This window comes from Caretta caretta, chromosome 2, assembly GCF_965140235.1.
Source record: "Caretta caretta isolate rCarCar2 chromosome 2, rCarCar1.hap1, whole genome shotgun sequence".
Taxonomy (NCBI): domain Eukaryota; kingdom Metazoa; phylum Chordata; order Testudines; family Cheloniidae; genus Caretta; species Caretta caretta.
Window position 1 is genome coordinate 39664897 of NC_134207.1, and position 22768 is coordinate 39687664.

At 40.4% G+C, this 22768-nt stretch overlaps 1 protein-coding gene across 6 annotated transcripts in view; it reads right to left on the minus strand.

The window, feature by feature from the left end:
• The window catches only part of VPS13B (vacuolar protein sorting 13 homolog B), a 940751-nt gene that overhangs the window by 225302 nt on the left and 692681 nt on the right, over positions 1-22768 (minus strand). For all 6 annotated transcript variants that reach the window (XM_048841327.2, XM_048841328.2, XM_048841325.2 and 3 more), the window contains 2 exons: positions 11811-11937; positions 9829-9972 (listed from right to left, as the gene is read on the minus strand). In XM_048841327.2, the coding sequence (XP_048697284.2) occupies positions 9829-9972; positions 11811-11937 (271 nt within the window). The remainder of the gene's footprint in view (positions 1-9828; positions 9973-11810; positions 11938-22768) is intronic.

Here is a 22768-nt window from a genome sequence, read left to right on the forward strand (position 1 = left end):
GCCCCTGAACAGGTGGATCCAAAAATCCAAACGCAACGGTAAATAGCCAGATACTATACATAATTAACAAAACTCCCTCAAGAAGATGGTAGAACCTAGTTTTTCATAAGAACGGCCATACTGGGCCAGATCAAAGGTCCATCCAGCCCAGTATCCTGTCTGCTGACACTGGGCAATACCAGGTGCCCCAGAAGGGAGTGAACCTAACAGGTAATGATCAAGTGATCTCTCTCCTGCCATCCATCTCCACCATCTGACAAACAGAGGCTAGGGACATCATTCCTTACCCATCCCGGCTAATAGCCATTAATGGACTTAACCTCCATGAATTTATCTAGTTCTCTTTTAAACCCTGTTATAGTCCTAGCCTTCACAACCTCCTCAGGCAAGGAGTTCCACAGGTTGACTGTGCACTGTGTGAAGAAGAACTTCCTTTTATTTGTTTTAAACCTGCTGCCCATTTCAATCCATGCAAGTATCCAGCATAAATTATTTCATAGGCAACATCTTGATCCATCTCTCCCTTCACTTCTCCTGCCATACCCAAACATGTCCCTTTCCTCTATATATATTGGGAGGGTGGGTTTCTGGCAAAGGAGATGATGGAGCTGCCTATGCCAACTTAAATTTCCTCTAGATAGGAGGAACTCTCAAGTGGTAATCTGTGGCTGCTTTATGAGACACAAGAGAACTTGGTGAACGGGAGGATCCCATCCCAAATTCCCACTTGCAGTGGCAACCTTACCTACATAGTGCACAAACTGCAATATGTGTAATTACTAATACAGATGGAGAGTTTATATCAACAGAATGTTCCCAATATTGAACAAAAGATACAAGATCTCCCAGAACATTTGATGCAGTAATTAAATAGGAAAGGACACATCACCACCACATGGATATTAGGACTAATACATATACCGGCAAATGATTGATCTAAACTTTTTAATAAAACCAGATGATATAATAGCTATTTGCTTCAAATCCTGTAGTTGAATGTTCTGACTCTCTGCTGCTAAAAAATGTAACAGACAAAAGTAGATGAAATTGAAGAAATGAGCAAATCATTTAAAAAAAAAGATTTCAGGACCATATCCTGCAATGAGCTCATGATGGGTAAACAGATCCTGCACCCAAGCTGAGCCCTCCTTACTTAAATGTGGTTCTTTCTGGACCCAGAGGGACCCTCTTGGGTATTACACTGTTGAAACAAGAGTAAATTCTCAGGATAAGTTTGCCAAAGTTGCCAAGCAGTGTGCTATTCACGTCAGCGGTCAATGACACTTACCTAGGGATGGAGTGGATTCTCCATTACTTGAAGTCTTTAAATCAAGACTGGATGTCTTTCTAAAAGATGTGCTCTAGCATAATCAGAAGTTATGGTCTTGTGATAGGAATCACTGGGCTTGTCTACACAGTGCTTTAGTCTGTCCTACAGGATTGTAGATAAGCCCACTATGTGAAATTCTGTGGCTGGTTTTATGCAGGAAATTAGACTAGATGATCACAATGGTCCCTTTTGGCTATGAATAATACAGGAGCATTCAAGTGGCATGGTAATGGAAGTGAGATTTATGGTCATAAATAGAACCTTTCTAGTTCTGTTTCAAAAGATTATCAAAGATAATTAAAAAGAGAAGAGAAAAGTTCCGCTCCATCTAAACTAATTAATACCAAAGAACACCTTCAGGCTTGATAAAAAAGATCAATTTCCTTCACTGTATTTTGTTATTTGAGCAGAAAGCTGAAGAATGTACACGATGATTAACATCCTTGGGGAACAAACAGGATAAGTCCTCTAATAATTTCACAGAACTAGTGCAATTCCACAAAATCAGAATTTCTCTAGTTTTTTATTTTTTAATTTCTGTTATAGAACAAATGTGCAAAATGAAAACATTGGGGAACTGTGTATGCATGTCAAGACTAAAGTAAGCCTACTGAAAGGCAAGATAGACACATATGGATTAGGCAATGAGAAGAAGACTGCAGAAGAATGGAAATTAGTGAGGGAAAAAATGGATTAGTAGATAGGGAGAAGGAAGAATGTTAAATTAGTTTTATGATTTAAAGTTTTTTGTCCAGGATGCTGTCTAGAGCACATAGATCAAAGAACACTGCCATCTTTGATTTCCTTAATGATGTGGTTCTTCCCTGCCCCCTTAAAATATGTTTTTTATTTCATTAAAAAGTATAAACATTTAACTTGCTCTTAAACACTGCTTTCAAAAAATAGACATATGTTATTCCTTACATATGGTACTTTTGTAAGTGGGTTTACTCTGATGATTACTTGATATTCATGAATAACGAACTAATTACTGCTGCTAAATCCACAGGCACCAGGCAGTCTTAATACACTCAAGCCCTATTTTATTCATTTAAAAAAAAAGATTTAGATGTTTAATAATTATTATCCTTCAGAGAATGAACATCACTAATTTTCACCTTACTTTGTCTTTGAAGGTAATATCTCACCTGTCCTGCAAATGGTTGCTTGAAATGCAGGTGAAGTGGATGGAATTTCTTGAACATTGAACACAGAAATTAGAGATCAAAAAGTTCTATTAGGATCATCTAATCAATTTCCTTGCAAGGGCAGGACCATCTCCTATAGTTTATTTTCAAGTGTTTGCTTCAGTCAAGTTTTAGATATCCTAAGTTATGATGTCTTCCATCACTTCCCTTTGGAGAAGTTTTCACAGCTTAATACATTGATTTCATAAATTTTACTCCTGATAGTCATCCTAAACAATCCCTTTCTTTTATTTCATGATATAACTCCTACTTCAAATCCATTCTACAACCCTAAATAATTCTCTTCTTTCCTTGGTGTTTACACCCTTCAAATATTTGCAGATTTATAGCCCCACTCTTCCCCCTTGTCACCTCTCAGCCAAACTATGCGTGTTTGACTCTAACATCTTTCCTCATAAATCAATTCCCAAATCCCCTAAACATTTATTTTTCTTTGAAATTCCAGTTTGTAAGATGCTTCAAAGGGCTCCCTGCTGGAGGAGGTTGCTTCATCCCCAGATAACAGGAGCAGATAGATGAGGCCCCCTTGCAGGTGAAAGAAACACAGGGGAGCTTCTAAATGGGGCTAGACAGGAGCAGAGCAAGAGAAGCATTTTTTGGAGTCATGTTTCTCACTATTCTGGCATGTACCTCAGGCAGAGAAAAGCTGTGGCTCTGAAGGGGAGCAATGCACGAACAAGGAACAAAAAAGGTGGACAGAAGAATGTCCTACTAGCTGTGATTGACAGGTGTAGCCCTGCCTCTAAAGCTACAGAGCAAGAGATTAACCCTTTGTGGGAATGGGTCTTGGGTGTAAGAAGAGACTAAAAGCAATATTCCAGATACAGCTACAGGAGAGTCCTACAGAGAGGAGCCATTATCCCCCACTTCCAGAGTGTGATTTTTACATTTGCAGCACTAAACCGAATAGCCGTTTTTTGCTTCTACAGTTCATTGCAAACTCATGTCTGATTTATTGTTTGCTATTACCCTAGGACTCTTTTAGTATTATTGCTTTCCAAGTATCTCCCACTCACTGAATCTCTGCTTTGGATTATTTCATCTTGGAATTATTAGCATGCATTTAAACAAATTGACTACCATTGTTTTGTTTTCTGTCCATATTTTGAAACTCTCTAGATCCTTTAGTATTACTCCTAATCATCACCGGTGCTTACAACCATCCCAATACAGTATCACCCACAGTGTTCACTAACATGCTGTTAGCCCCCTTTTCTGAATAATTTATTAAGATAACATGTTAAATAAGATTAACTCTGGGAGCAGTATCTAATAGTTCAAGAGCCACCTGTTTCTCTAAATGCTTCTCCCTACCATAAGCATCACTTCCTGTTTTTAGTTACAGCCAGCTTGTGCTCATCCACATCCTTATCTTGGCAAGTTATTGGGAAATTAAAGAAACTGTAGGACAGAGGTTTGATGAAAATGAAACCCAATTTTCACTGCTGGTATGTACTAGCTCACCTCCACTAAAGTCAATCAGGTAGCATCAAAAGTGTATTTGTCCTTTGTGAATAAGTATCAGCACTATACTTATGATACTGCAGCTCAAAACGTCTCTCAGTCTCCCCAAGTAGCTTACATACACATTGAACAGGAGGGATGACAAGATGGAATCCTGCTAATCTCAATGTTAGGGCTCTTAGGGAAGATAAACAATTGCCCATTTCTACCTCTGGAATCTCTTGAGGCGGAAGGAGCTGAAGTGGAACTCTATTCATTCAAACAAGATCATCCAGATGCGACAACACCTCAATAGTATCAAAAGATAATGATAAATTTAATTGAATCAGGTTGGCCACCTTAAGGTTTGTGTGATCATAGAAAGAAATCAGCAATCGATATAATCACTAAGGTCTCTATCCCATAATCATAGTTGAACCCAGACTAAAATACAATACACATATGTGGAAATGAGGTGTATCTGGAGATGGCCCATCACAACCTTCTTGATAACTTTTCCTAAAAAAGGAAGATGTTAAAATGTTTCTTGAAGAGGAATCTAAACACCATTCTTTAAGTGTGGCTGACCTGAACAATCCAGATGATCATCTTATTGTTACTGAGTACTCATATTGCAATAGTGCCAGAAGTAAGCAAAGAAACTTAAAAGAGAATGAGATGGAAACTCTGGGAATGCTTACTCAGAGTTGTTCCCATGCATAGGAGGCAGCATGGGAGAAAGCACAAAAACGTTTGTGGGAAAAGCAGACAAGCAAGCAATCCTTGCTGGTGTTATTGGCACAACAAAGCCATCGGTTAGCCTCCCAATAAGAAATTAGATTTGACAGATAGGGTGGACATAAATGGTGGAAAGCCATAAAGGTGAAGACATTAAGCTTATATACAATGTGTCGAGAAAGGTGAGCCAGTGGAGTGAGACAATTCAAGGATTGTGGTATCAGAATAATGGACCGTCAAGATGAGCAGCTTTTCTACCGATGTGAGGAGGGAAAGGTTGGTGGCCCAAGGCCAGAGAGGAGATTTCAATTGTCAAGCTTGAATAAGAGCTGTGGCAATCTTCATCAATAATAAAAGGAGTACTTGTGGCACCTTAGAGACTAACCAATTTATTTGAGCATGAGCTTTCGTGAGCTACAGCTCACTTCATCAGATGTGATACATCTGATGAAGTGAGCTGTAGCTCACGAAAGCTCATGCTCAAATAAATTGGTTAGTCTCTAAGGTGCCACAAGTACTCCTTTTCTTTTTGCGAATACAGACTAACACGGCTGTTCCTCTGAAATTCATCAATAATGAGATCAATGTTTATATCCTAGCTTTAATCAGTCCATCTCACAGGCCATAATATCTCAAGAACACCCAAAACTGTATGAAAGCCAACTAGCAAAGTATGAGTTTCTCATTTGTAGTGGTGAAGCAGTGTTACTCCAGATAGATGAGATATGTTAAAAATCCTACCGAAATTAAGGTTTCTGCTAACCAAAACTTATTTACAACCAGCGCATAAAGAGACTTGATCAAGATGATGAAAAAGGGGTCTGAATTGAATAAAGGTTTAAACATGGAAACCAAAGAAAGGAGGGAAGCCTGGGAATGAACATGTGAAGTCAATGTCATTGTCTAATAGCTGCCATATGAACAGGCTTGGCAGATTTCAATTTAAAAAAATAATTTTGACAGACAATATTGATCTCTATTTTAAAACTTTTTCCATTTTTATCTATTTAAATGTTCATAATTGTAGGAAAATTTGGAGGGGTGATAGAAAATAGACAGGTTCAGACAGGTTTAATGACAGCAGATGCTGAGATGCAAAAAATGAAAGCTTTACAACCATTAAAACACAAATTGTCAACATCACATGTCAAAATATACTACGTTTATATCCTTAACTCAAACTCTACTAAGTTCTCTAGCAGCATTTTTCTTACTTTGCCTACCTGTACATTTTGATTATCATTGACAGAAATATTTTTTGTCAGTTTGTGTATGTATGGAGATATTCACTTATACTGACATTTACTGATAAAAATCTAATCTTTCCATGCCTACCCATGAATTAATTTAATTGCCAACACAAGACATTTTTCAGTCCAAAAGTTTAAATAAGCTTGCCTTATTCAAAACACCCTTGTGCCCTCAGTGTGAAGTGGAAGTTGAATGCCTCTGGCACTGTATGGATGTGTCCAGATAAACACATTTCTGGGAGATCTTAAGCATAACAGGGGAAGTAATAAGCCTGACTTACTTTTGAATTTAGAAAAATATTTGTTACTTAATACATCTGACAGTGCTGAAAAAAACATATTAAGAAATAAAGGGAGTTGCTAGTAGCTATTAAACACTGCTCTGCAAGAATGGATTGATGTTAATCTTTCTCTTGTCTTTCCATTATACTTGCAGTGTTCCTTTTTCCATTTCCTGCTTCCAGGCCGACCAGTTCTTTCAACATACAGTAGACAAGAGACAGGCTCCAGGCTATCCATACCAAGTTTACGGTCAACTGGACATTGCATACTACAGGGAATCTCATTCCCACCAAGCCTCAAAGTTCCATGATCTGCCCCTAAACAATTCCATTATGCAATATTTCTAGAAAGACCTTTAAGTATTCAAATCTTCACCTGGAGACCCTTGAAGAATTCACCACCCACAAGAAAAGCATCACTATACAGAGAAATCTGAAGTATTAAAACGTTTTATTACTATAGACTATGTTCTCGTATTCTTAGAAAATTTCAGTGTTCTAAGCCCTCAGTTGCAGGCTAATTTGTCAGCATACATGTAAACTATCTTTGACAGGTTCTTAACAAAAACTCTGTCAGATGTGTTTCAAGCCAAGTCTTCCCATTGTGTTTAGCAGGGGATGAACAGGAGGTGAAACACTTACATTTCTTTTACAGGCCATAACCTCAAGAAATTCAAGGTATTCCCTCATCTCCTCCATTTTAGAGAATGCACAAATGCATATTTTATTAGTGACCTCCGTTTATTACTTGGTTACATGTGACCTATCCAGGTGTCTCTGAAGAGAAACAAAATATGCTAAACAAGGAACATGAACTAAAAGTTTCCCAATTCCCTCATGCTGTGTATCATTAAAATGTGTGAAATGACATACTTTCACCTGGTCCATTTCAACATTATATGCCTGCGGAGCTCTGAGTATTTCTTAAAGCAGCAGCATGAGGGCTTATCTTTGGTGTTGGAAATTTATCTGTGGACTCTCTCCAGAATAAAAATTACAACCAGAATGAATCATAATGTCTGTTATGATTACAATCAAATACTTCTGTTTCTTTAAAAACCTGGGAGCTCACTGCCACGTTATCTTGTCTCAGATTTGAACGAGAGGCCTTATACATTGTCTATTGGAAGCAAAGCCAGGCTCACTATGAGGATCTCATACGTGGGCCCTTCCTCTGGGTCTCCCAGTGCATTATACACTATCTGCCTATTTAGCAGGTGAGCTCCTGAGGGCAGATACTGTCTCTTTTTCTGTGTTCTGTACTGTATCAAACACAGTCAGCACTTATATAAAGATAGGGTGAAATCTTCACTCCTGCTCTGCCCCTGTTATACCAGGTAAAAGGACTGAAGTGGCTTAAAGAGACTGTAAAAGCTTTGAAACTGGCTGGGAGAGAATTCTCTGGTTCACGAACTGTGTGAAACAACTGTAGAGTTGCCCTCTGAGGACTGTCAGGGAAGCTCTGGTATAAGGGGTGTGCAGAAGGCAGGACTGGGGGCTAAGCTGCAGCACAGATTCCAGGCAGCACTGTAGCTCATAGGGCAGTCCAGGGAGGCTGCTACAACTTAGATGGGCCCTCTGGGGAATGTGGGATAATTATAGCTGGATGCTTCTGCTAAAATGGTTAGCTGTCGAATCGTTAACAGTGTTGACATCTGAATTGTCATTTCTAGATTTCAGACTTAACTCATTGATATGAGCAGGGCAGTTCACATCCATCAACTATTACTTCACCCTCCGAAAACTCAAGAAGGCAACATGAGGTGAAAGGCATCTGGAGAAAAGGATTGAGGCACTGGTGTGAAGCTGGCTTTACTTTGTTATTTTAGAGAAAATAACTGGAGAAAAGAGTAATGGAAATAAAACATATCATTACCCTTCACTGTACTTATTCCAGATATAGTTTTACTATTTATGACATAACTAAGAATAATAACTTGAACTAGAAATGTTTTCCTTTATTAATTATCTACAGTGTATATGGAAGGAACTGATGAAGGACAAATGGGCACTTCTGGATATAGTGAAGAAAAAGCACTCTGAAATGATCTAGTAAGTGGCTTTTATTGCAGCAAGTTTGCGTACTAAGCACTAATAGTGCAGGACTTCTGCACAGCACCAGCTCAAAATTCAAGTTCTGGGCATCCGTTCAATGTTTATGATTCTGTGCATTCCACAGGGGATGGGAAAACAGTGCCCTGTAAGTTATTTATTGAAGATATTCCCATAGTATCCCTACTTACAATTCGCATTTCCAAAAGAGGCTGTGGATCTGCAAAGTATCCAAAGAAGAGAAAGATACACTCTATTTCTTTTATTACATTGTTAATGTTTCAAAAGTGTAATGAAATCATGCCCCACCCCTTCCCCCGTCTCGGTGAGGGAGAGGGGACAGAGACCTAAGCTGGGATAGCCCCTAGAGTCCTGAGAGCAGGGGGGAAGGGAGGTGCAGGCTCAGCTGCTTCAGAGCACTTCCTCTTCCCCCCAGCTCAGAATGCATGTGGAGATTGTGCCTGGGCAGGGAGGGTAAGTACATGGAGGGCAGGAGAGATTTCTCCACCTCTCCCTACCACCCAATTGCTAGACTTTGAGAGGGAAACGGAGAATTGATTGTCTCATGCATTCCCCTGCTACCGATGAAGCTCTTAGGACATGTAGCAGTCATTCTACTGGAGTTGCTGCGGCTGCCCGGCCTTATGCTGCCCTATAATTGAGGTATAATATGAGCTGTGTTACCAAGATGCTGTGGGTCTGATCAGATCTCCAATTTTGTGGATCGGGATTTTTTTCCAGGGGGCAAAGTGACTTGTTGGTCGGAGGCCTAGTTTTAATGAATAAGGACAGAATTTAAAAGTTCAAAATTTAGTAAGTGGGAAGTTTGTAATTTTGTTGCAACTTGTGACTGGTGTTCATTGCCAGTGTCAGGCTGATAGGGGCTGGCACCTGGAAGTAAACATGAATGAGAGACCTGAGTGATGGCTGGTGGACCCTATTAGATGCAAAGAAGAAGGGGGGATGTTAAGTGTTCATAGACTGAGGTACCTTTTATGTGTATTCTCCTTTCTACTCGGAGGGGGAGTGCAAGATGATTCAAAGGTGGGCTGAATCCTAGAGGTTAGAGTGAAGGGGATCAACCCTGAATATTGGTTTGGCATGGAGGCTATTTAACACTGTATTGGATTAAAGTAAATGAGTGGTATATCTTGGGGGCAGGGGGGACGTAGGTTGTTGAGTCTTCCATAAAAGTTAAACATTAATAACCTTAAAGCCTTCTGCCTTAAAATCCATCTTAAAATCCATGTGCCTTTCATCCTCCCATGTCTCCTGATCAATGTCCTCTCATGAGGAAGCTTTTACAAAGCCAGCCCACAGTGACTTCCTAAAGAGTATTTGTAATTAACAAAGCAGTAGGCACAGCTTAATTTTCAAAATAACAGTGGAGTACAGTATAAGTAAAGCTCGATAAACAATAACGTGTGTAATTCATTTACTTACACATTTTTTCTACCACCACACATAATGTAAATGTCTGATGTGAGCCACAGTAATTCTAAAAGAAAACAGGTTATATAACCTACCTCAGTAATCTTGTCGGAAGGCTCCAGTCCAACCAAATTGGCTTGTACTAGCTGCTGTAGAAGTTGTACTTGAGCTACGCTGAGGAAGAAGTCCAGGTTTGTGGTCAAATTCACCTCCAAAGAATGACCGCACACTAAAATCTCCTGTGGAGAAAAAAACATGTCAGATACTAGCTACAAAGCAGATAATTTACATTTTAAAGGTAACTATATCACAATTCTCTGTCATACCCAATTTAAGCCATTTATACAATGTTAACTGGGATGTTAAATCTATTTATCTCTTTTAGTAGCAAAGAATGGTGTGCCAGTATTAAGACTTTTAATGAAGGTGTGTTTGATACCTTGATTTGCTTTCAACAGCATAAGTAACCATTAACACAAATCTTGTATGTAAAGTGTTTCATGTGTGAGGTTTTTTTTTCATTTCTTTGTAATATCAAACACTAAATTGTCAGATTTTTGTTTTTCATTTGCTTGGCAATGAACTACATTTCTTCTTCGCCTTGTCCTTCCAAGAAGATATACTTTTTTGGAATATAAGCTCAGCTCCATTTATAATGAAATCATATGTTGGAACTCAAAGATAACCAGCCTAATTGATTTCTCTTTGCCTGTAAACCATTGTTAATATCTTGGCAGAGTTAGCTGGATGACCACTATTTTACTGGTGTTATAACAAAACTAAAGCTCTTGACCATTGTTGGCAAATGATTCAGAGATGAACAACAGAACCAATCCAGGAGGTTTGCTTAATAAGCAGAAGCATTGCCCCTTCTCATGAAGGACATGTGAATAATGTTCAAATTCTTGGTAATCTATAGTAGACCCCACCCTTCATCCTTAAGCGTCCCCTAAAGAATAGATTCAAAGAGAATCTGACTAGCCAAAACATTTAAATTCCTGAATGTGAGCAATAGTAATGTTCAAATGTTTCTTTTTGCTGAATCCTTTCCATGCATCTCAGCTATCTCCTGAATTTTCTTTTAATTTAAAACTCTCTCCTTCCCACACTTGTGATGGCACTCTACACGAAACACAAACTCACTGCAATCTTTCCCTCATGTAATTAATATCTGTTCCTTCTCCATCAACTTGCACCTGTTACAAATGTGCAAATATGATTTTCATTCCTAGGTTTTGCCCTTCCCAGGAGGTAGCTATTATGAAAAATCACTCCTGCTAGCTGGCAAACAATGACTGGCACCTCCCTCCAAATAATGTGTTTTAAATTCCCTACCCAGGTGCTAATGCCAAGAAATGAACCACAGTCTCTTGTGTGTAACAAGCTCCTCTAATGAGCTGACCCACAGACTGGTAAAAGTTACTGTTAAATCTTTCCAGTCAATTTGGAATATCCTGAGGTATCCCTATGACTCCTACTATGAAAAGTAGTATGCCTTTGGAAATCTGACTGTAGCACCCTGTTTATTTGATATTTGTAGAGATAATGTAGTTTTCCGGTTTGCTTTTATGGGGCCCATGAAAATAGTGTTTCTTAAATATTGCATTGGATCATGTCTTCTCAACTCTTTTAGTTATAAATCCTTTAAGAATTCTGCAGTGTGCCTACCATAAATCTGACCACTTCATATGTCTGATGTATCATGTTTCCCCTCCTTTCATCTGGTTTTTGACAAGAGATTGTAAGCTCTTAGGGGCACAAACTATTTCTGGGTGTTTGTACAGCACCTAGCACAATGAGATCATAGTCATGATGAGGCCTTTGAGTGCTATCATAATGTAATTAAATAAAAATAACTGTTCAAACAATGCAAATAATAAACTATAACTGTGCCATAGTTAATTACCAAAATTACAGAAGCCATACGAACAGTTTAAAAAAATCTATTCCTTTTTCCATAAACACACTATTTTAATATTGTTTAATATAATATTTTCTATTAAGATTAAAATTTTCTAAGGGAACAATAATGTACATGTTAAAAACTCAGTTATTTTTGTTTAAAATTTGTACTAACCTCTGTGTGCAAGTTTTCTGGTGAAATTACTTTTGTGAAAATGATTGCAGGAGCTGCAGTTATTCGCACTGTGAAATCTGTTAAAATTGGAGTTAAAATTGCTCTCCGTTCTTGATGCCGCCTTATGCTAAAAGAAAAAAAATGGAATATTATTAAAATAGATTGTAAGCTGCTTAGGACCACATCTTCCTGTGTTCTTCCTGTGTACAGGGCCTACCAAAATGGGGCCTCAATCCTGATTGGGGCCTTTAGTTGCTACCACAATACAAATAATAAATAATTATTAACAACAATGGTCTCAATCTGGCTGTCAGGCCATTAGCCCCATGGAAAGGACCATGGAAATCACTGGGCTCAATGCAGTGTAAGAACCAGATGGCTCCAACTGCAGGATCAGGGCCAATAATTTATTTTAATTACCTCACAATTAAGACAAAATTGCACATTTTTCTAATGTTAACTATTAATATAGGGCACAAACCTATTGTGACCTCAATGTGTTTGAAACCAAAATATATCTAAACCTTTTACTCTGCAAGCAATCCACCAGTATATACACCATACAAAGATATGTATTATTGTTTTTTCCTTTTACTGAATTAATATGTTTAAAAATAAATCACTGTGAAGCAGTATAAGCCACACACATTTGACCTACAAAACACACAAAAATAATTTTCAAAATGTGTTAATGAATTTTATATTTAAATAGGTGTTCTTGTATATCCAACAAGACATTTACTTCATGCACAAAATACTTTATAATGAAACAGTTAAAGTTGCCACACACACAAGTGGCACAAAAATCACAAAATCAAGCCCATGAAAAGTTAAGCCATCTAACAATACAGAACCTCTACTCCACCATTCACACCTTACCATTACCATAAGTACTTTACACCATAGACCACACATAGATACCTAAATTCTGCCCCCATAGTAAAGCAATGCCAGCCTTCTAGCACCTCTTTCCATGATTGGATAAGCATGCTGTACATTAGCTCCTTCTAAACAGAATACTGACCTTCACTTTCCATGAATATTTGTGTCAGCAAACCGGACACTTAAGTTATCTTCTGGTTATTTTTCACTGCTACCAAAATGCAAGTTGAAGGCATTTCCCTGTTTTGGAAGCATCTATCAATAGCCCTTGTTGACACAACATACCAAACTGGGATCTGTGTGTCAATTCAAATAAATTTGCCACAGACTGTTGTCTATAAGCACCTCCTCTGCCATCCTTCCAATGAGGAAAGTTGAATGAGAAAAGCCCACAATGAAATCAGATGGCCCTCAGTCTCAATAAGATCATGGATAATGTGAGTTCTCTGGGTAGTATCTGGTTGAACCATTGCCTTGAGATCTGGTCATTGAGAGCATCAGCTAGAAGACAATCTACCTTTCTTACAAAGACAAGCTAATCACTGGGTTCCATAGAGGCAAACCCTGACAACTCTTAGAACATGACTTTCATTAGACCAATTTCTGCATATTCATAAAATGATAAACAGCTAACTACGAACAAAGTATTAAACTAATAATTTAAGTTCAAACAATACACTAATTATTCTAACACATATCCCAAGAAAATGCCCAGGCTATGCATTTTCTCTGTCTCATGTAAAAAAGAGAAACTAAGAGACAATTGTGGCATTGGGGCTTTTAAACCCTTGGCTCTAGATTTCTAGAAGAGAGACTCACATATACATCCTACCATGGCAAACTGCCTTGAAACTGGTTTTGTTGCAGGTCACACAATCTCTCACAATGGAGATCTGCAGAGCCATGAAGGATAAAAGTAAGTGGATCTCACAGTGATTCTTGAATGTGGCTAGGCTCGGGTTTAGATATATTTCTAGCAGAAGCAAACTCCAGAGATGAGGGTGGGACTCAGAGCCCTACTGGTGGCTTACTATTCTGTGTCAGCAACTCATCAGGCCTGACATACTCACTACACCCTGTTGTCATGACATTTGCCCCAAAGATGGCATGTCATAATATATCACTGGAAAACTAGTAAGTCACTGATCATTAATATTCTTGTGCAATGTATGTATGGTAAACACACAAAATACTTTATAGATATATGGTGGAAATACATGACTAAACTGTATTTAAACAGGCATGTCCAGGGGACTTGATCAACAGGTTTTCTTCAGACAAAGGAAAGAGGCTAACACCTCAAATCAAGTGAGGACAAATTCAGTGGGCTATTCATTTGTATCGGAAGTTGCAAGAAGGGATAATTTGCATTGTAAGAATCACCAGCAGGAGAGAAGACAGTATGGAGTTTACACCAACAGCATGGCATCCACACCCAGCAAGGAAAAGGCACTTTATCTGGGCTTACTTTTCAAAGAATACATTTCCAAGGTTTACTGGACTATAAAAAGAAAGGGGAAAGAACCCCATAGTTGTCTACCACTTGGGGGATTCTATGCTGCAGCTCTTGAAATCATAGAACATTGGGTCCCTTCAGCCAAGGGGGCTGAAATCTCTGGGAACTAAATTTAGATTGTAACTTGATGAAATTAAGTTTTAGTCTTATAAACTTGTAACGCTTTCTATCTTTATTCCTTATATTTGAACTCACTTAAAACCTCTCTGTGATTAAATAAACTTGTTTTACTTTTATCATAAACCAGGTCAGTGCTGTAATTGAAATAATAATATTTGTCAAAAACTAGTTAAATTAATGAGCTGCAGTGTATTGACTCTTTAAAGGAGCAACAAACTTAACTTCTGTGCGTATTCCAGGAGAGGGCAGGACACTAGAGATGCAGATAATTTTGGGAAAATTCAGGAGTAGGAGGTTCACTCTGCAAAAAGCAACTGGGTGGTAGAAGCCAGGGTGTATGTGGGCTGTTGACGTCAGGGTTGTAAGCCACAGCAGCATAGCATTTAAGGCATCCAGAGTTGCAGGCCAGGCAATGACATAACCCCTTACTGGTCTGGGTTGAACCCCAAAACGTTATAGAGGACCTGCTCTTTCAAATTCCCTGTTCCTTGCTTCCTTGAATTTTACTCTGCTGGCAACTAGCGTAAGTGCTCAAGATGTGATGTATTACTCCTGAGAGAATTCTGCACCAAAAAAGTAAAAATTGTACACCAAAAAAATAAAAATTCTGTGCACAATATTTTAAAATTCTGCAAATTTTGTCAGTAAATAAATGCTGATGCTCCAGTATGGCAGTGGGGAGCACAGGCCACTGGATGCATGAAGGGGAGAGATCACCCTGGAACCCCCCGCCCACAGGGACATGGACTCGGCTGTGAGGCTGCACCCAACCCTGATGCCGCGCAAGGGCCGGGCCTGCCCTAGAAACACCACGGGGCCCTGCCCCTCAGTGCCAGGTGCACCAGGTGTGGGAAGGCAGGGTCAGCCCGGCAGGATCCAAGTGTGGAGGGGCTTATTGTGCGGGGATCCAGATGTGGGGTGAGAAGGTTCTCTGAGTATGGGGGGGGGGTCCAGATGCATGGGGGTTGTGCAGACAGGGGTGCAGCTTCCTGTACAATTACCCCTCCCCTCCCAGCTGAGGTGCAATGGGGGCAAGAAGCGGTGGGGGGGGGAGTTTCAGGGCTTCCTGCAGCTGGAGGAGGGTCTGACTTGGCCGCTCTATGCAAGGAAAGAGCAAGTCCTGTCCTCCCCTGCCCCCCAGCCCAGCTGGTACTAGCAGCTGAGCACAGTGCATGATAGGAGCCACCGGCCAGGGCATCCCTCCCCATCCGCCATACACGCACACACCAATGATTTACCTCTTTGCCAGCTGCTCCGGGCACCCAAACCAACATTTTTCTGCAGGGAAGCAAAAGAATCTGAGGGGGACATGAATTGTGCATGTGCAGTGGCACAGAATTCCGCAGGAGTAATGTGTGCAGAAAGCATGGTAAATTATAGAGGAATATGCTGTCTCCAAGGTAGCTATGACCTAGGCTATTTAAGATTATTTAGGGCAACTTCAGTTTTACACACAAATTGATTGGCAGCCAGTACAGAATACAGGTTTAATATTTGTTGAGCACAGTTATAATATGCCCTTGCTCAGAATGTGGGCGTCTGCATTAATGGAGGCTTCTGAATGCCGGTCCCACAGGGATAACTATGACAAGATCAGCATCTGAGGGAAAAGCAAGGAATTCAAAGATGAAAGAAGACCCATCTGGCCTGTGATGTTAACTGGTAGTCCATGAGCAATGATGAATCTAGTCAGACCACAGGATCACAAAGCACATTGACAGTCAATTGGCAGACATCCTCAATTGAGAAAGTGGTCATCGATTTTGCCAGTTCCATAAATGCTTCTCCCTGCCAATCAGCATCTCGTCAGTCTTATCTAGATTAAATTTAAATCAAATGGCTTTCATCCAGGTCCCTACTTCCACAGCACAATGGGAAAATAAGGAAGTATGTGTTTTTGCCTTTGGTGAAAAGGAAATAAGAATTGAGTGGCAGAGGCATACTGCTGACACTGAAAGAGCATACTGCTACATGTTAGATAATTTTCTGCCCTAATGTATATAAAATTGCTAGCAATTATGACTTAAGTACATGAAAGACAAAAGAAAGATAAACATGCATTATTACATGGACACAAAAACACCAACCTGATTTTGTTTAAATAAATATTCTCATTTCTTAAATGTGATATGTTGATTTAATGGTTGGACACTGTGCTGTATTTTAAAGGATTTTTTTAAAAGTAACACAGATTTAAGACTGCTTACTGTTTTCTTTGCATGCCCTATACCATCTGCCCGCACTACTTTACTTGTAGTGATTTACCTATCAAATAATATTAGTTTCTTTGCTTATCAATTAATATTAGTTGGTAAATCTGAAAAGGCGCCAAACCAAGTATTAGCAAAACAACTGTAAGTGTAAACAGAAGCCAAACACAATATACTTGGAGAGAAGGGACGGGGAGATCACAAAGTGAACAAAGAAGCAAGTTCCACCTTGAATTACTAAGTCTTCCACACTGAACCTAAGAGCACTGCTAACTGCACACATGTGTACACCACATGAGCTCATGAAAAAACTTGATTGTGAAGGATGTAATGATGGTTCTATGTCCAGAGTACATTTATTCCAAGGTCCATTTATGCATCTGTTATATATTTATGTCTTTTTTTTAACCAGTACTTTCAGAGACTTAAAGTAGTCCATCATCTACACTTAAAAGTACAGTACACTTAAAAGACCATATGCTACCATAAGGCTGTGAGGCAATAAAACTGTTGTAGTAAGGTACACTAGTGCCCTATACTGATTGCTGGCCACCAATTGCTGAACTAAGGCTATACCTGAGTATACCTAGAAGCCCTAATCATGGTAGGAGGGAGAACAGCAAAATAAAGACACTGGATTTCAAGAAGGCAGACTTTAGCAAACTCAGGGAGTTGGTAGGTAAGGTCCCATGAGAAACAAGTCTAAGGGGAAAAACAATAGAAAACAGGCGGCAGTTTTTCAAAGAGACATTTCGGTCAACCTGAAACTATTTGTGAATTCGCATCAAGTTCACCAAATAGTTTTGTCTGAATTGAACAATCAAAATGTTTTCATTTGTTTAGACTTTGTCATTCATAGTGGCAATTCACAGTAATTCAGAATGGCAATGAATAGTCCAGAGAAAAAGAGTGAAAATGCCTCTATAAGGGTAGTGGTAGGGCACTAACCTACGATGTGGGAAACCCAAGGTCAAGTCCCTACTCCAATGACTATCTATCTATCTATAAAGTGGAACAGCTTCACCCCAGGAGATTTCCACACCAAAATAACCCACAGCCCAGTGGTTAGGGCACTCTCCTGCAATGTGGGAGATCTAACTTCAAATCCCTTCTCCACATCCAGCACAGGCAGGAATTGAACCCCAGCCTCCCCCCACATTCCAGATGAATGCCCTAACTACTGGGCTAAACTTTATAAGGAGGGCACTACCACTTCCTGCTGTTTTGTGAATTTAGTCCTCTTTTGCTTTCGTTAAAATGCCTGAAATCAAAACAAAAATTTTTGAGTTGGGTTGAATGAAATCTTTCATTTGATCTGACCCAAAATGTTTTCCAACTTTTTGATTTGCCAAAAATTCTGAAAAAATTTGTTTTTGGTTTGACCCAAAACATTTTTTTGCTAAATTTTCAGAATTGCCAGTGAACCAAAAAAATCCATCGTTTGCCCAGCTCTAGGTGCTGCACTGTCTTCATGGCTTTCCCATGAGTCCGCATAGCACAAGGTTGAGTTCCCACATAGGTATAGGGTTGCTTATTGTGGGATAAGTGTCTTCAATGCCTTTAAGGAAGCATTTAATCGTTGGGTGAGCAAACATAGTGACCCCGTCCACCTTGTTGTGGAAGGAGGTAATAGCAGCCAAATGTACTCTTGGAACTTGTGGATAGCCCTGATTTTTTAAGTTCTAGCGTTGCCTGATTTAGGGTGCTAATAATATTAATTTGGATAGTATGGGTTTTAGGTTCGCCAATCTGTTTGATCAGAAGATAAAAGTTCTTGTCCCAAATCAGGCTCCCCAGAATTTACAAAGGACCCTCAGGGGCATGACAGGAAGCTCATACTGAGACAGATGTAGCCTTAAAGACTTTTTATTAAAATAAATTAAGTAGTCAGGTTTCTCAATTCTTGAGTGAGAGGTGCAGCACTTATAAGAAGCTAATGCTAAGAGCTATCAAAGCTAACTTAGAGTTTACTTAACTAACTTAAACTTAAAATCACAACCTAATAAACAAAACTAAGAACAAAAGCTTAGGGAAACCAAGCTTATTCTAGTCCCCTTGGAACTTAGAAAGTTAAGAAAAACAAGTACAGCCTACCAATAGTAGTAGTTGTCGTAGATAGATCGATTTCTAGCAAGGTGGGTCATCTCTTTTATAGGGTACAAGTGCCTGAAATCCTTCCTCCTATGTTCTAATTTCATTCCTCACCCACAAAAATGTTAGGGTACACTTATTCCATAGGCTAGTATGTTTGTACGTATTAATGACATGTACATATGCACATATGTTATTTTTGTTCTCCGGTTATTTTGATTCTTTCCTTGTGGTGTACCTGTTAAGTTTGTGGGTACAGACTTGGAAACCCCCTATGCCATTCTTCCATTATCTATCTATCTAGGTGAAAGGTCTTAGACATATGAGTGGGTGTTAACTTGCTATCTAGGTGAAAGGTCTCAGACATATGTAAGCCAACTTTGCTATCTGGGTGAAAGGTCTCAGACATAGATATGCTAACTTTGCCTTAGCTCAGCATACAGGATATGGCCTGTAGGTCCCTAGCATTACAGCTGGACTTACTTTAATGTAAACCAGGTTAATCCTATAGGCTACACTAGAATATAGTCCAGAATCCTCAGTGGGGGGACGGGGACAATTGTGGTAAGATCTGATTATCTTGGCACCAGGTGCAGACTCATTTCCACTTATGGATATACATCTTTCTTGTGCTTAGTCTCCAACCATTCAGTAATATATCTTTTACTTCCTGAGAACAGGCTTCCTTGACCCCAGTCAGCCATGGAGTAATCAGGCCTTGAGGTGGAGGACTGCGAGGTTGGGATGGCAGACACATCCCGCTTCTTGTCCTAGAAGGTGAGGTACTAGGGGAATGGTTTGAGGAGGCTTCACTGCCATTAGACACAGATATGAGAACCAAGTTTTTCTGGGCCATGTAGGTGCTATGAGAATAACCCTGGATTTATCCTGCTTGATCTTGTGAATGACTCGGCTTAGGAGTTGAGTTGGAGGAAATGTGTACATCAGTGGTGCCTCCCATTTTATGAGGAGAGCGTTGCCTAGGGATTGGTCTCCCAATCCCGCCCTGGAACAATATTGTGGGCACTTGGTGTTCTGAGCTGTTGAAAATAGATCTATGGTGGGGAACCCCTATAGTTTGAATATGGGTTTGAGAATTTCAGGATCCATCTCCCATTTGTGGGTTTGTGAGAAGTCCCTGCTTAGTATATCTGCTGCTGTATTCTGATATCCCAGCAGATAGGATGCCAATATCTCTATGTTGTTGGTGATGCAACAATTCCAAAGTCGTATTGCCTCTGTACATAGAGAGTATGATCGTAATTCCCCTTGGCGGTTTATCTAAAACATACATGCAGTATTGTCCATAAGGATCTTGATGGCATAGTTCTTGATTAGAGGGGGAAAATGGTCACATGCATTTCGGACAGCCCTTAGCTCTGGTAAGTTTATGTGCAGGTTGGACTCCACTGGGGATCAGTGGCCTTGGACCATATTGTTGAGTATGTGTGCCCCCCAACCTATTAGGGAAGTGTCTGTCGTCATTGTCATGGTTGGAGTTCTTTGTTGAAAAGGGACTCCTGAGAAGACATTGTTTGATTGTGTCCACCATGTTAACGAGTATTTTAATTTCTGCGTAGCATTGTGAGGCATCTGTTGAGAGTGTGTCTGTGCAGTATATACACTCTTCAAAGCCAGGCCTGCAAGCATCACATGTGGAGTCTGGCATGTTTGACAACAAACGTTGTTGCCAGCATGTGCCCCAAGAGTTTTAAACACGTTCTGAAGGATGTTTGTGGGCTTCCCCTCACTGCTGAAATTAGATTGACTGGAGTGAGGAAGCATTGTTGGGGTAGCATTGCTGTTAGAGAGTGAGACAGGCTCCTATGAATTCCAACTTTTGGACAGGAACCAGGGGGGACTTTTGCACATTTATTTGCAATCCTAGGTTCATGAAAAGGGTTATTGTGCTCTGCGTGGCATTTATTGCTCCTTGCTGTGTTGAAGCATCATCCATTATGAGGATTGGGTAAAACTTTATATATTTGCTTTTCAAAATTACATAAAAGTAAGGCCTAAAGAAAAATGCAAAAACCTTCTCAGAGGGTTCTTACAAACTACAAGTGACATTTTGTTCTATTTGGTACCATAGATCCTTGGCTCCCTGACATACTAGTGGAGAGTCCCAGGAAGTCATTCCAGATGGTGGTCTGCCAAGGACAAAACTGAAATGCAGTACATTGCCACACTCAGTTCATTACCCCACACATCAGTAATGCCTTTAACCTCAATTGTTTTTCAAACAGAGTTTATTCAAGCTGCAGGAAGCACAAGTTGCTGCTGGTTGTTGTAGAAGGATTGCATGAGGATGGGGGCGAGGCCTCAAGAGAAGATATATTTCTTTATATCCTTCAGGGCTGTTATTTTTTCCACTGAGAGGAGGCAGAGAGAGAAGGGCTACAACCTGAAAAGCAGTTTTCAATCAAGAAAACTTCTTTTTGGTTAAACATTCCCAGTTCCCTATGTGCTATTAGGCAAAGGGTATAAATGCGAACAGGTTTCATTTGTAGATAAACTTATTAGAACTGACTGTTTCCAGGAATCTTTTTATATATTGCCCCATTAGGGAACTTTTTATAACATGTATAATGAAGTATAAACATTTCACATTTGGACGTGTTGTGATCCCTGATCCCCACTACACCATAGTATTTAGATAGCTATTTCTGAGTGAGACTACCTCAATTCGGGGCAGTTCCTCAAATTTGTTACCTAAGAAGAATGATTCATGTGTGGGAACCTCCCTCACATCCTCTGCAGTATAGAGCGATATAAAAACAAAAATTAAAAGATCATTTAGCTTCTGTGCAATGGCCTTGTCTTCCTTGAGTGCTTCTTTAGCACCTTGATCATCCAGCGGCCCCACTAATTGTTTGGGAGGTTTCCTGGTCCTGATATACTTTTAAAAATTTGCTGTTAGGTTTTATGCTTTTTGCTAGTTGCTCTTCAAATTATTTTTGGACTGTCTAATTATACTTTTCCAGTTTACTTGCTGGAGTTTAGGTTCCTTTCTATTTTCCTCAGTAGGGTTTGACTTACAATTTTTAAAAGATATATTTTTTTGTCTCTAACTTCCTCTTTTACTCTGGTTAGCCATGGTGGCATTTTATTTTGCTCTGCTGACTGTTTTTCTTTATTTGGGGTATACATATAGGTTAAGCCTCTATTATGGTGTTTTAAAAAAGTTTCCATGCAGCTTGCAAGCACTTCACTCTTGTGACAGTTCCTTTTAATTTCCATTTAACTACCCTTCTCATATTTTTCTATAATTACCCTTTTTGAGGTTACATGCTACCATTGAGGGTTTCTTTGGTATTTTCTCCTCCTACAAGAATGTTAAATTTCATTACATTATGATCGCTATTACTGAGTAGTTCAGCTACATTCTCTTTTTGGACCATATCCTGTGCACCTCTTAGGACAGAGGTGGGCAAACTATGGCCCGTGGGCCACATCCGGCCTGCAGAACCATCTTGCCCAGCCTTTGAGCTCCTGGGCAGGGAGGCTAGCCCCCAGCCCCTCCCCTGCTGTTCCTCCTCCCCCGCATCCTCAGCTCACTGCGCTGCCAGTGCGATGCTCTGGGTGGCGGGGCTGTGAGCTCTTGCTGGGCAGCGCAGCTGCAGAGTCCAGCCTGACCTGGTGCTCTGTGCTGCGCGGTGGCGTGGCTGGCTCCAGCTGGGCAGCATGGCTGCCTGTCCTGGTGCTCTGAGCGGTGCGGCTGTAGCGCCGCCAGCCACCGGTGCTCCAGGTAGAGTGGTAAGGGGGGTAGGGAACAGGGAGGGTTGGATAGAGGGCAGGGAAGTTTGGGGTTGTGGTCAGGGGTGTGGATAGGGGGTGGGGTGGTCAGAGGGTGGAGAAAAGGGGAGTTGAATGGGGGCAGGAGTCCCTGGGGGCCAGTCAGGAAGGAGAGGGGGGGTTGGATCGGGTGGCAGGGGGCAGTCAGGGGACAGGGAGGGATGGATGGGGCAGGGGTCCTGGTGGGGCCTGTCAGGGGGCAAGAAGCAGGGGGGGTCGGATGGGGGCGGGGGCTGGGCTGCGACTGGCTGTTTGGGGAGGTACAGCTCCTCTAACTGGCCCTCTGTACAATTTCGGAAACCCGAAGTGGCTTTCAGTCCAAAAAGTTTGCCCACCCCTGACTT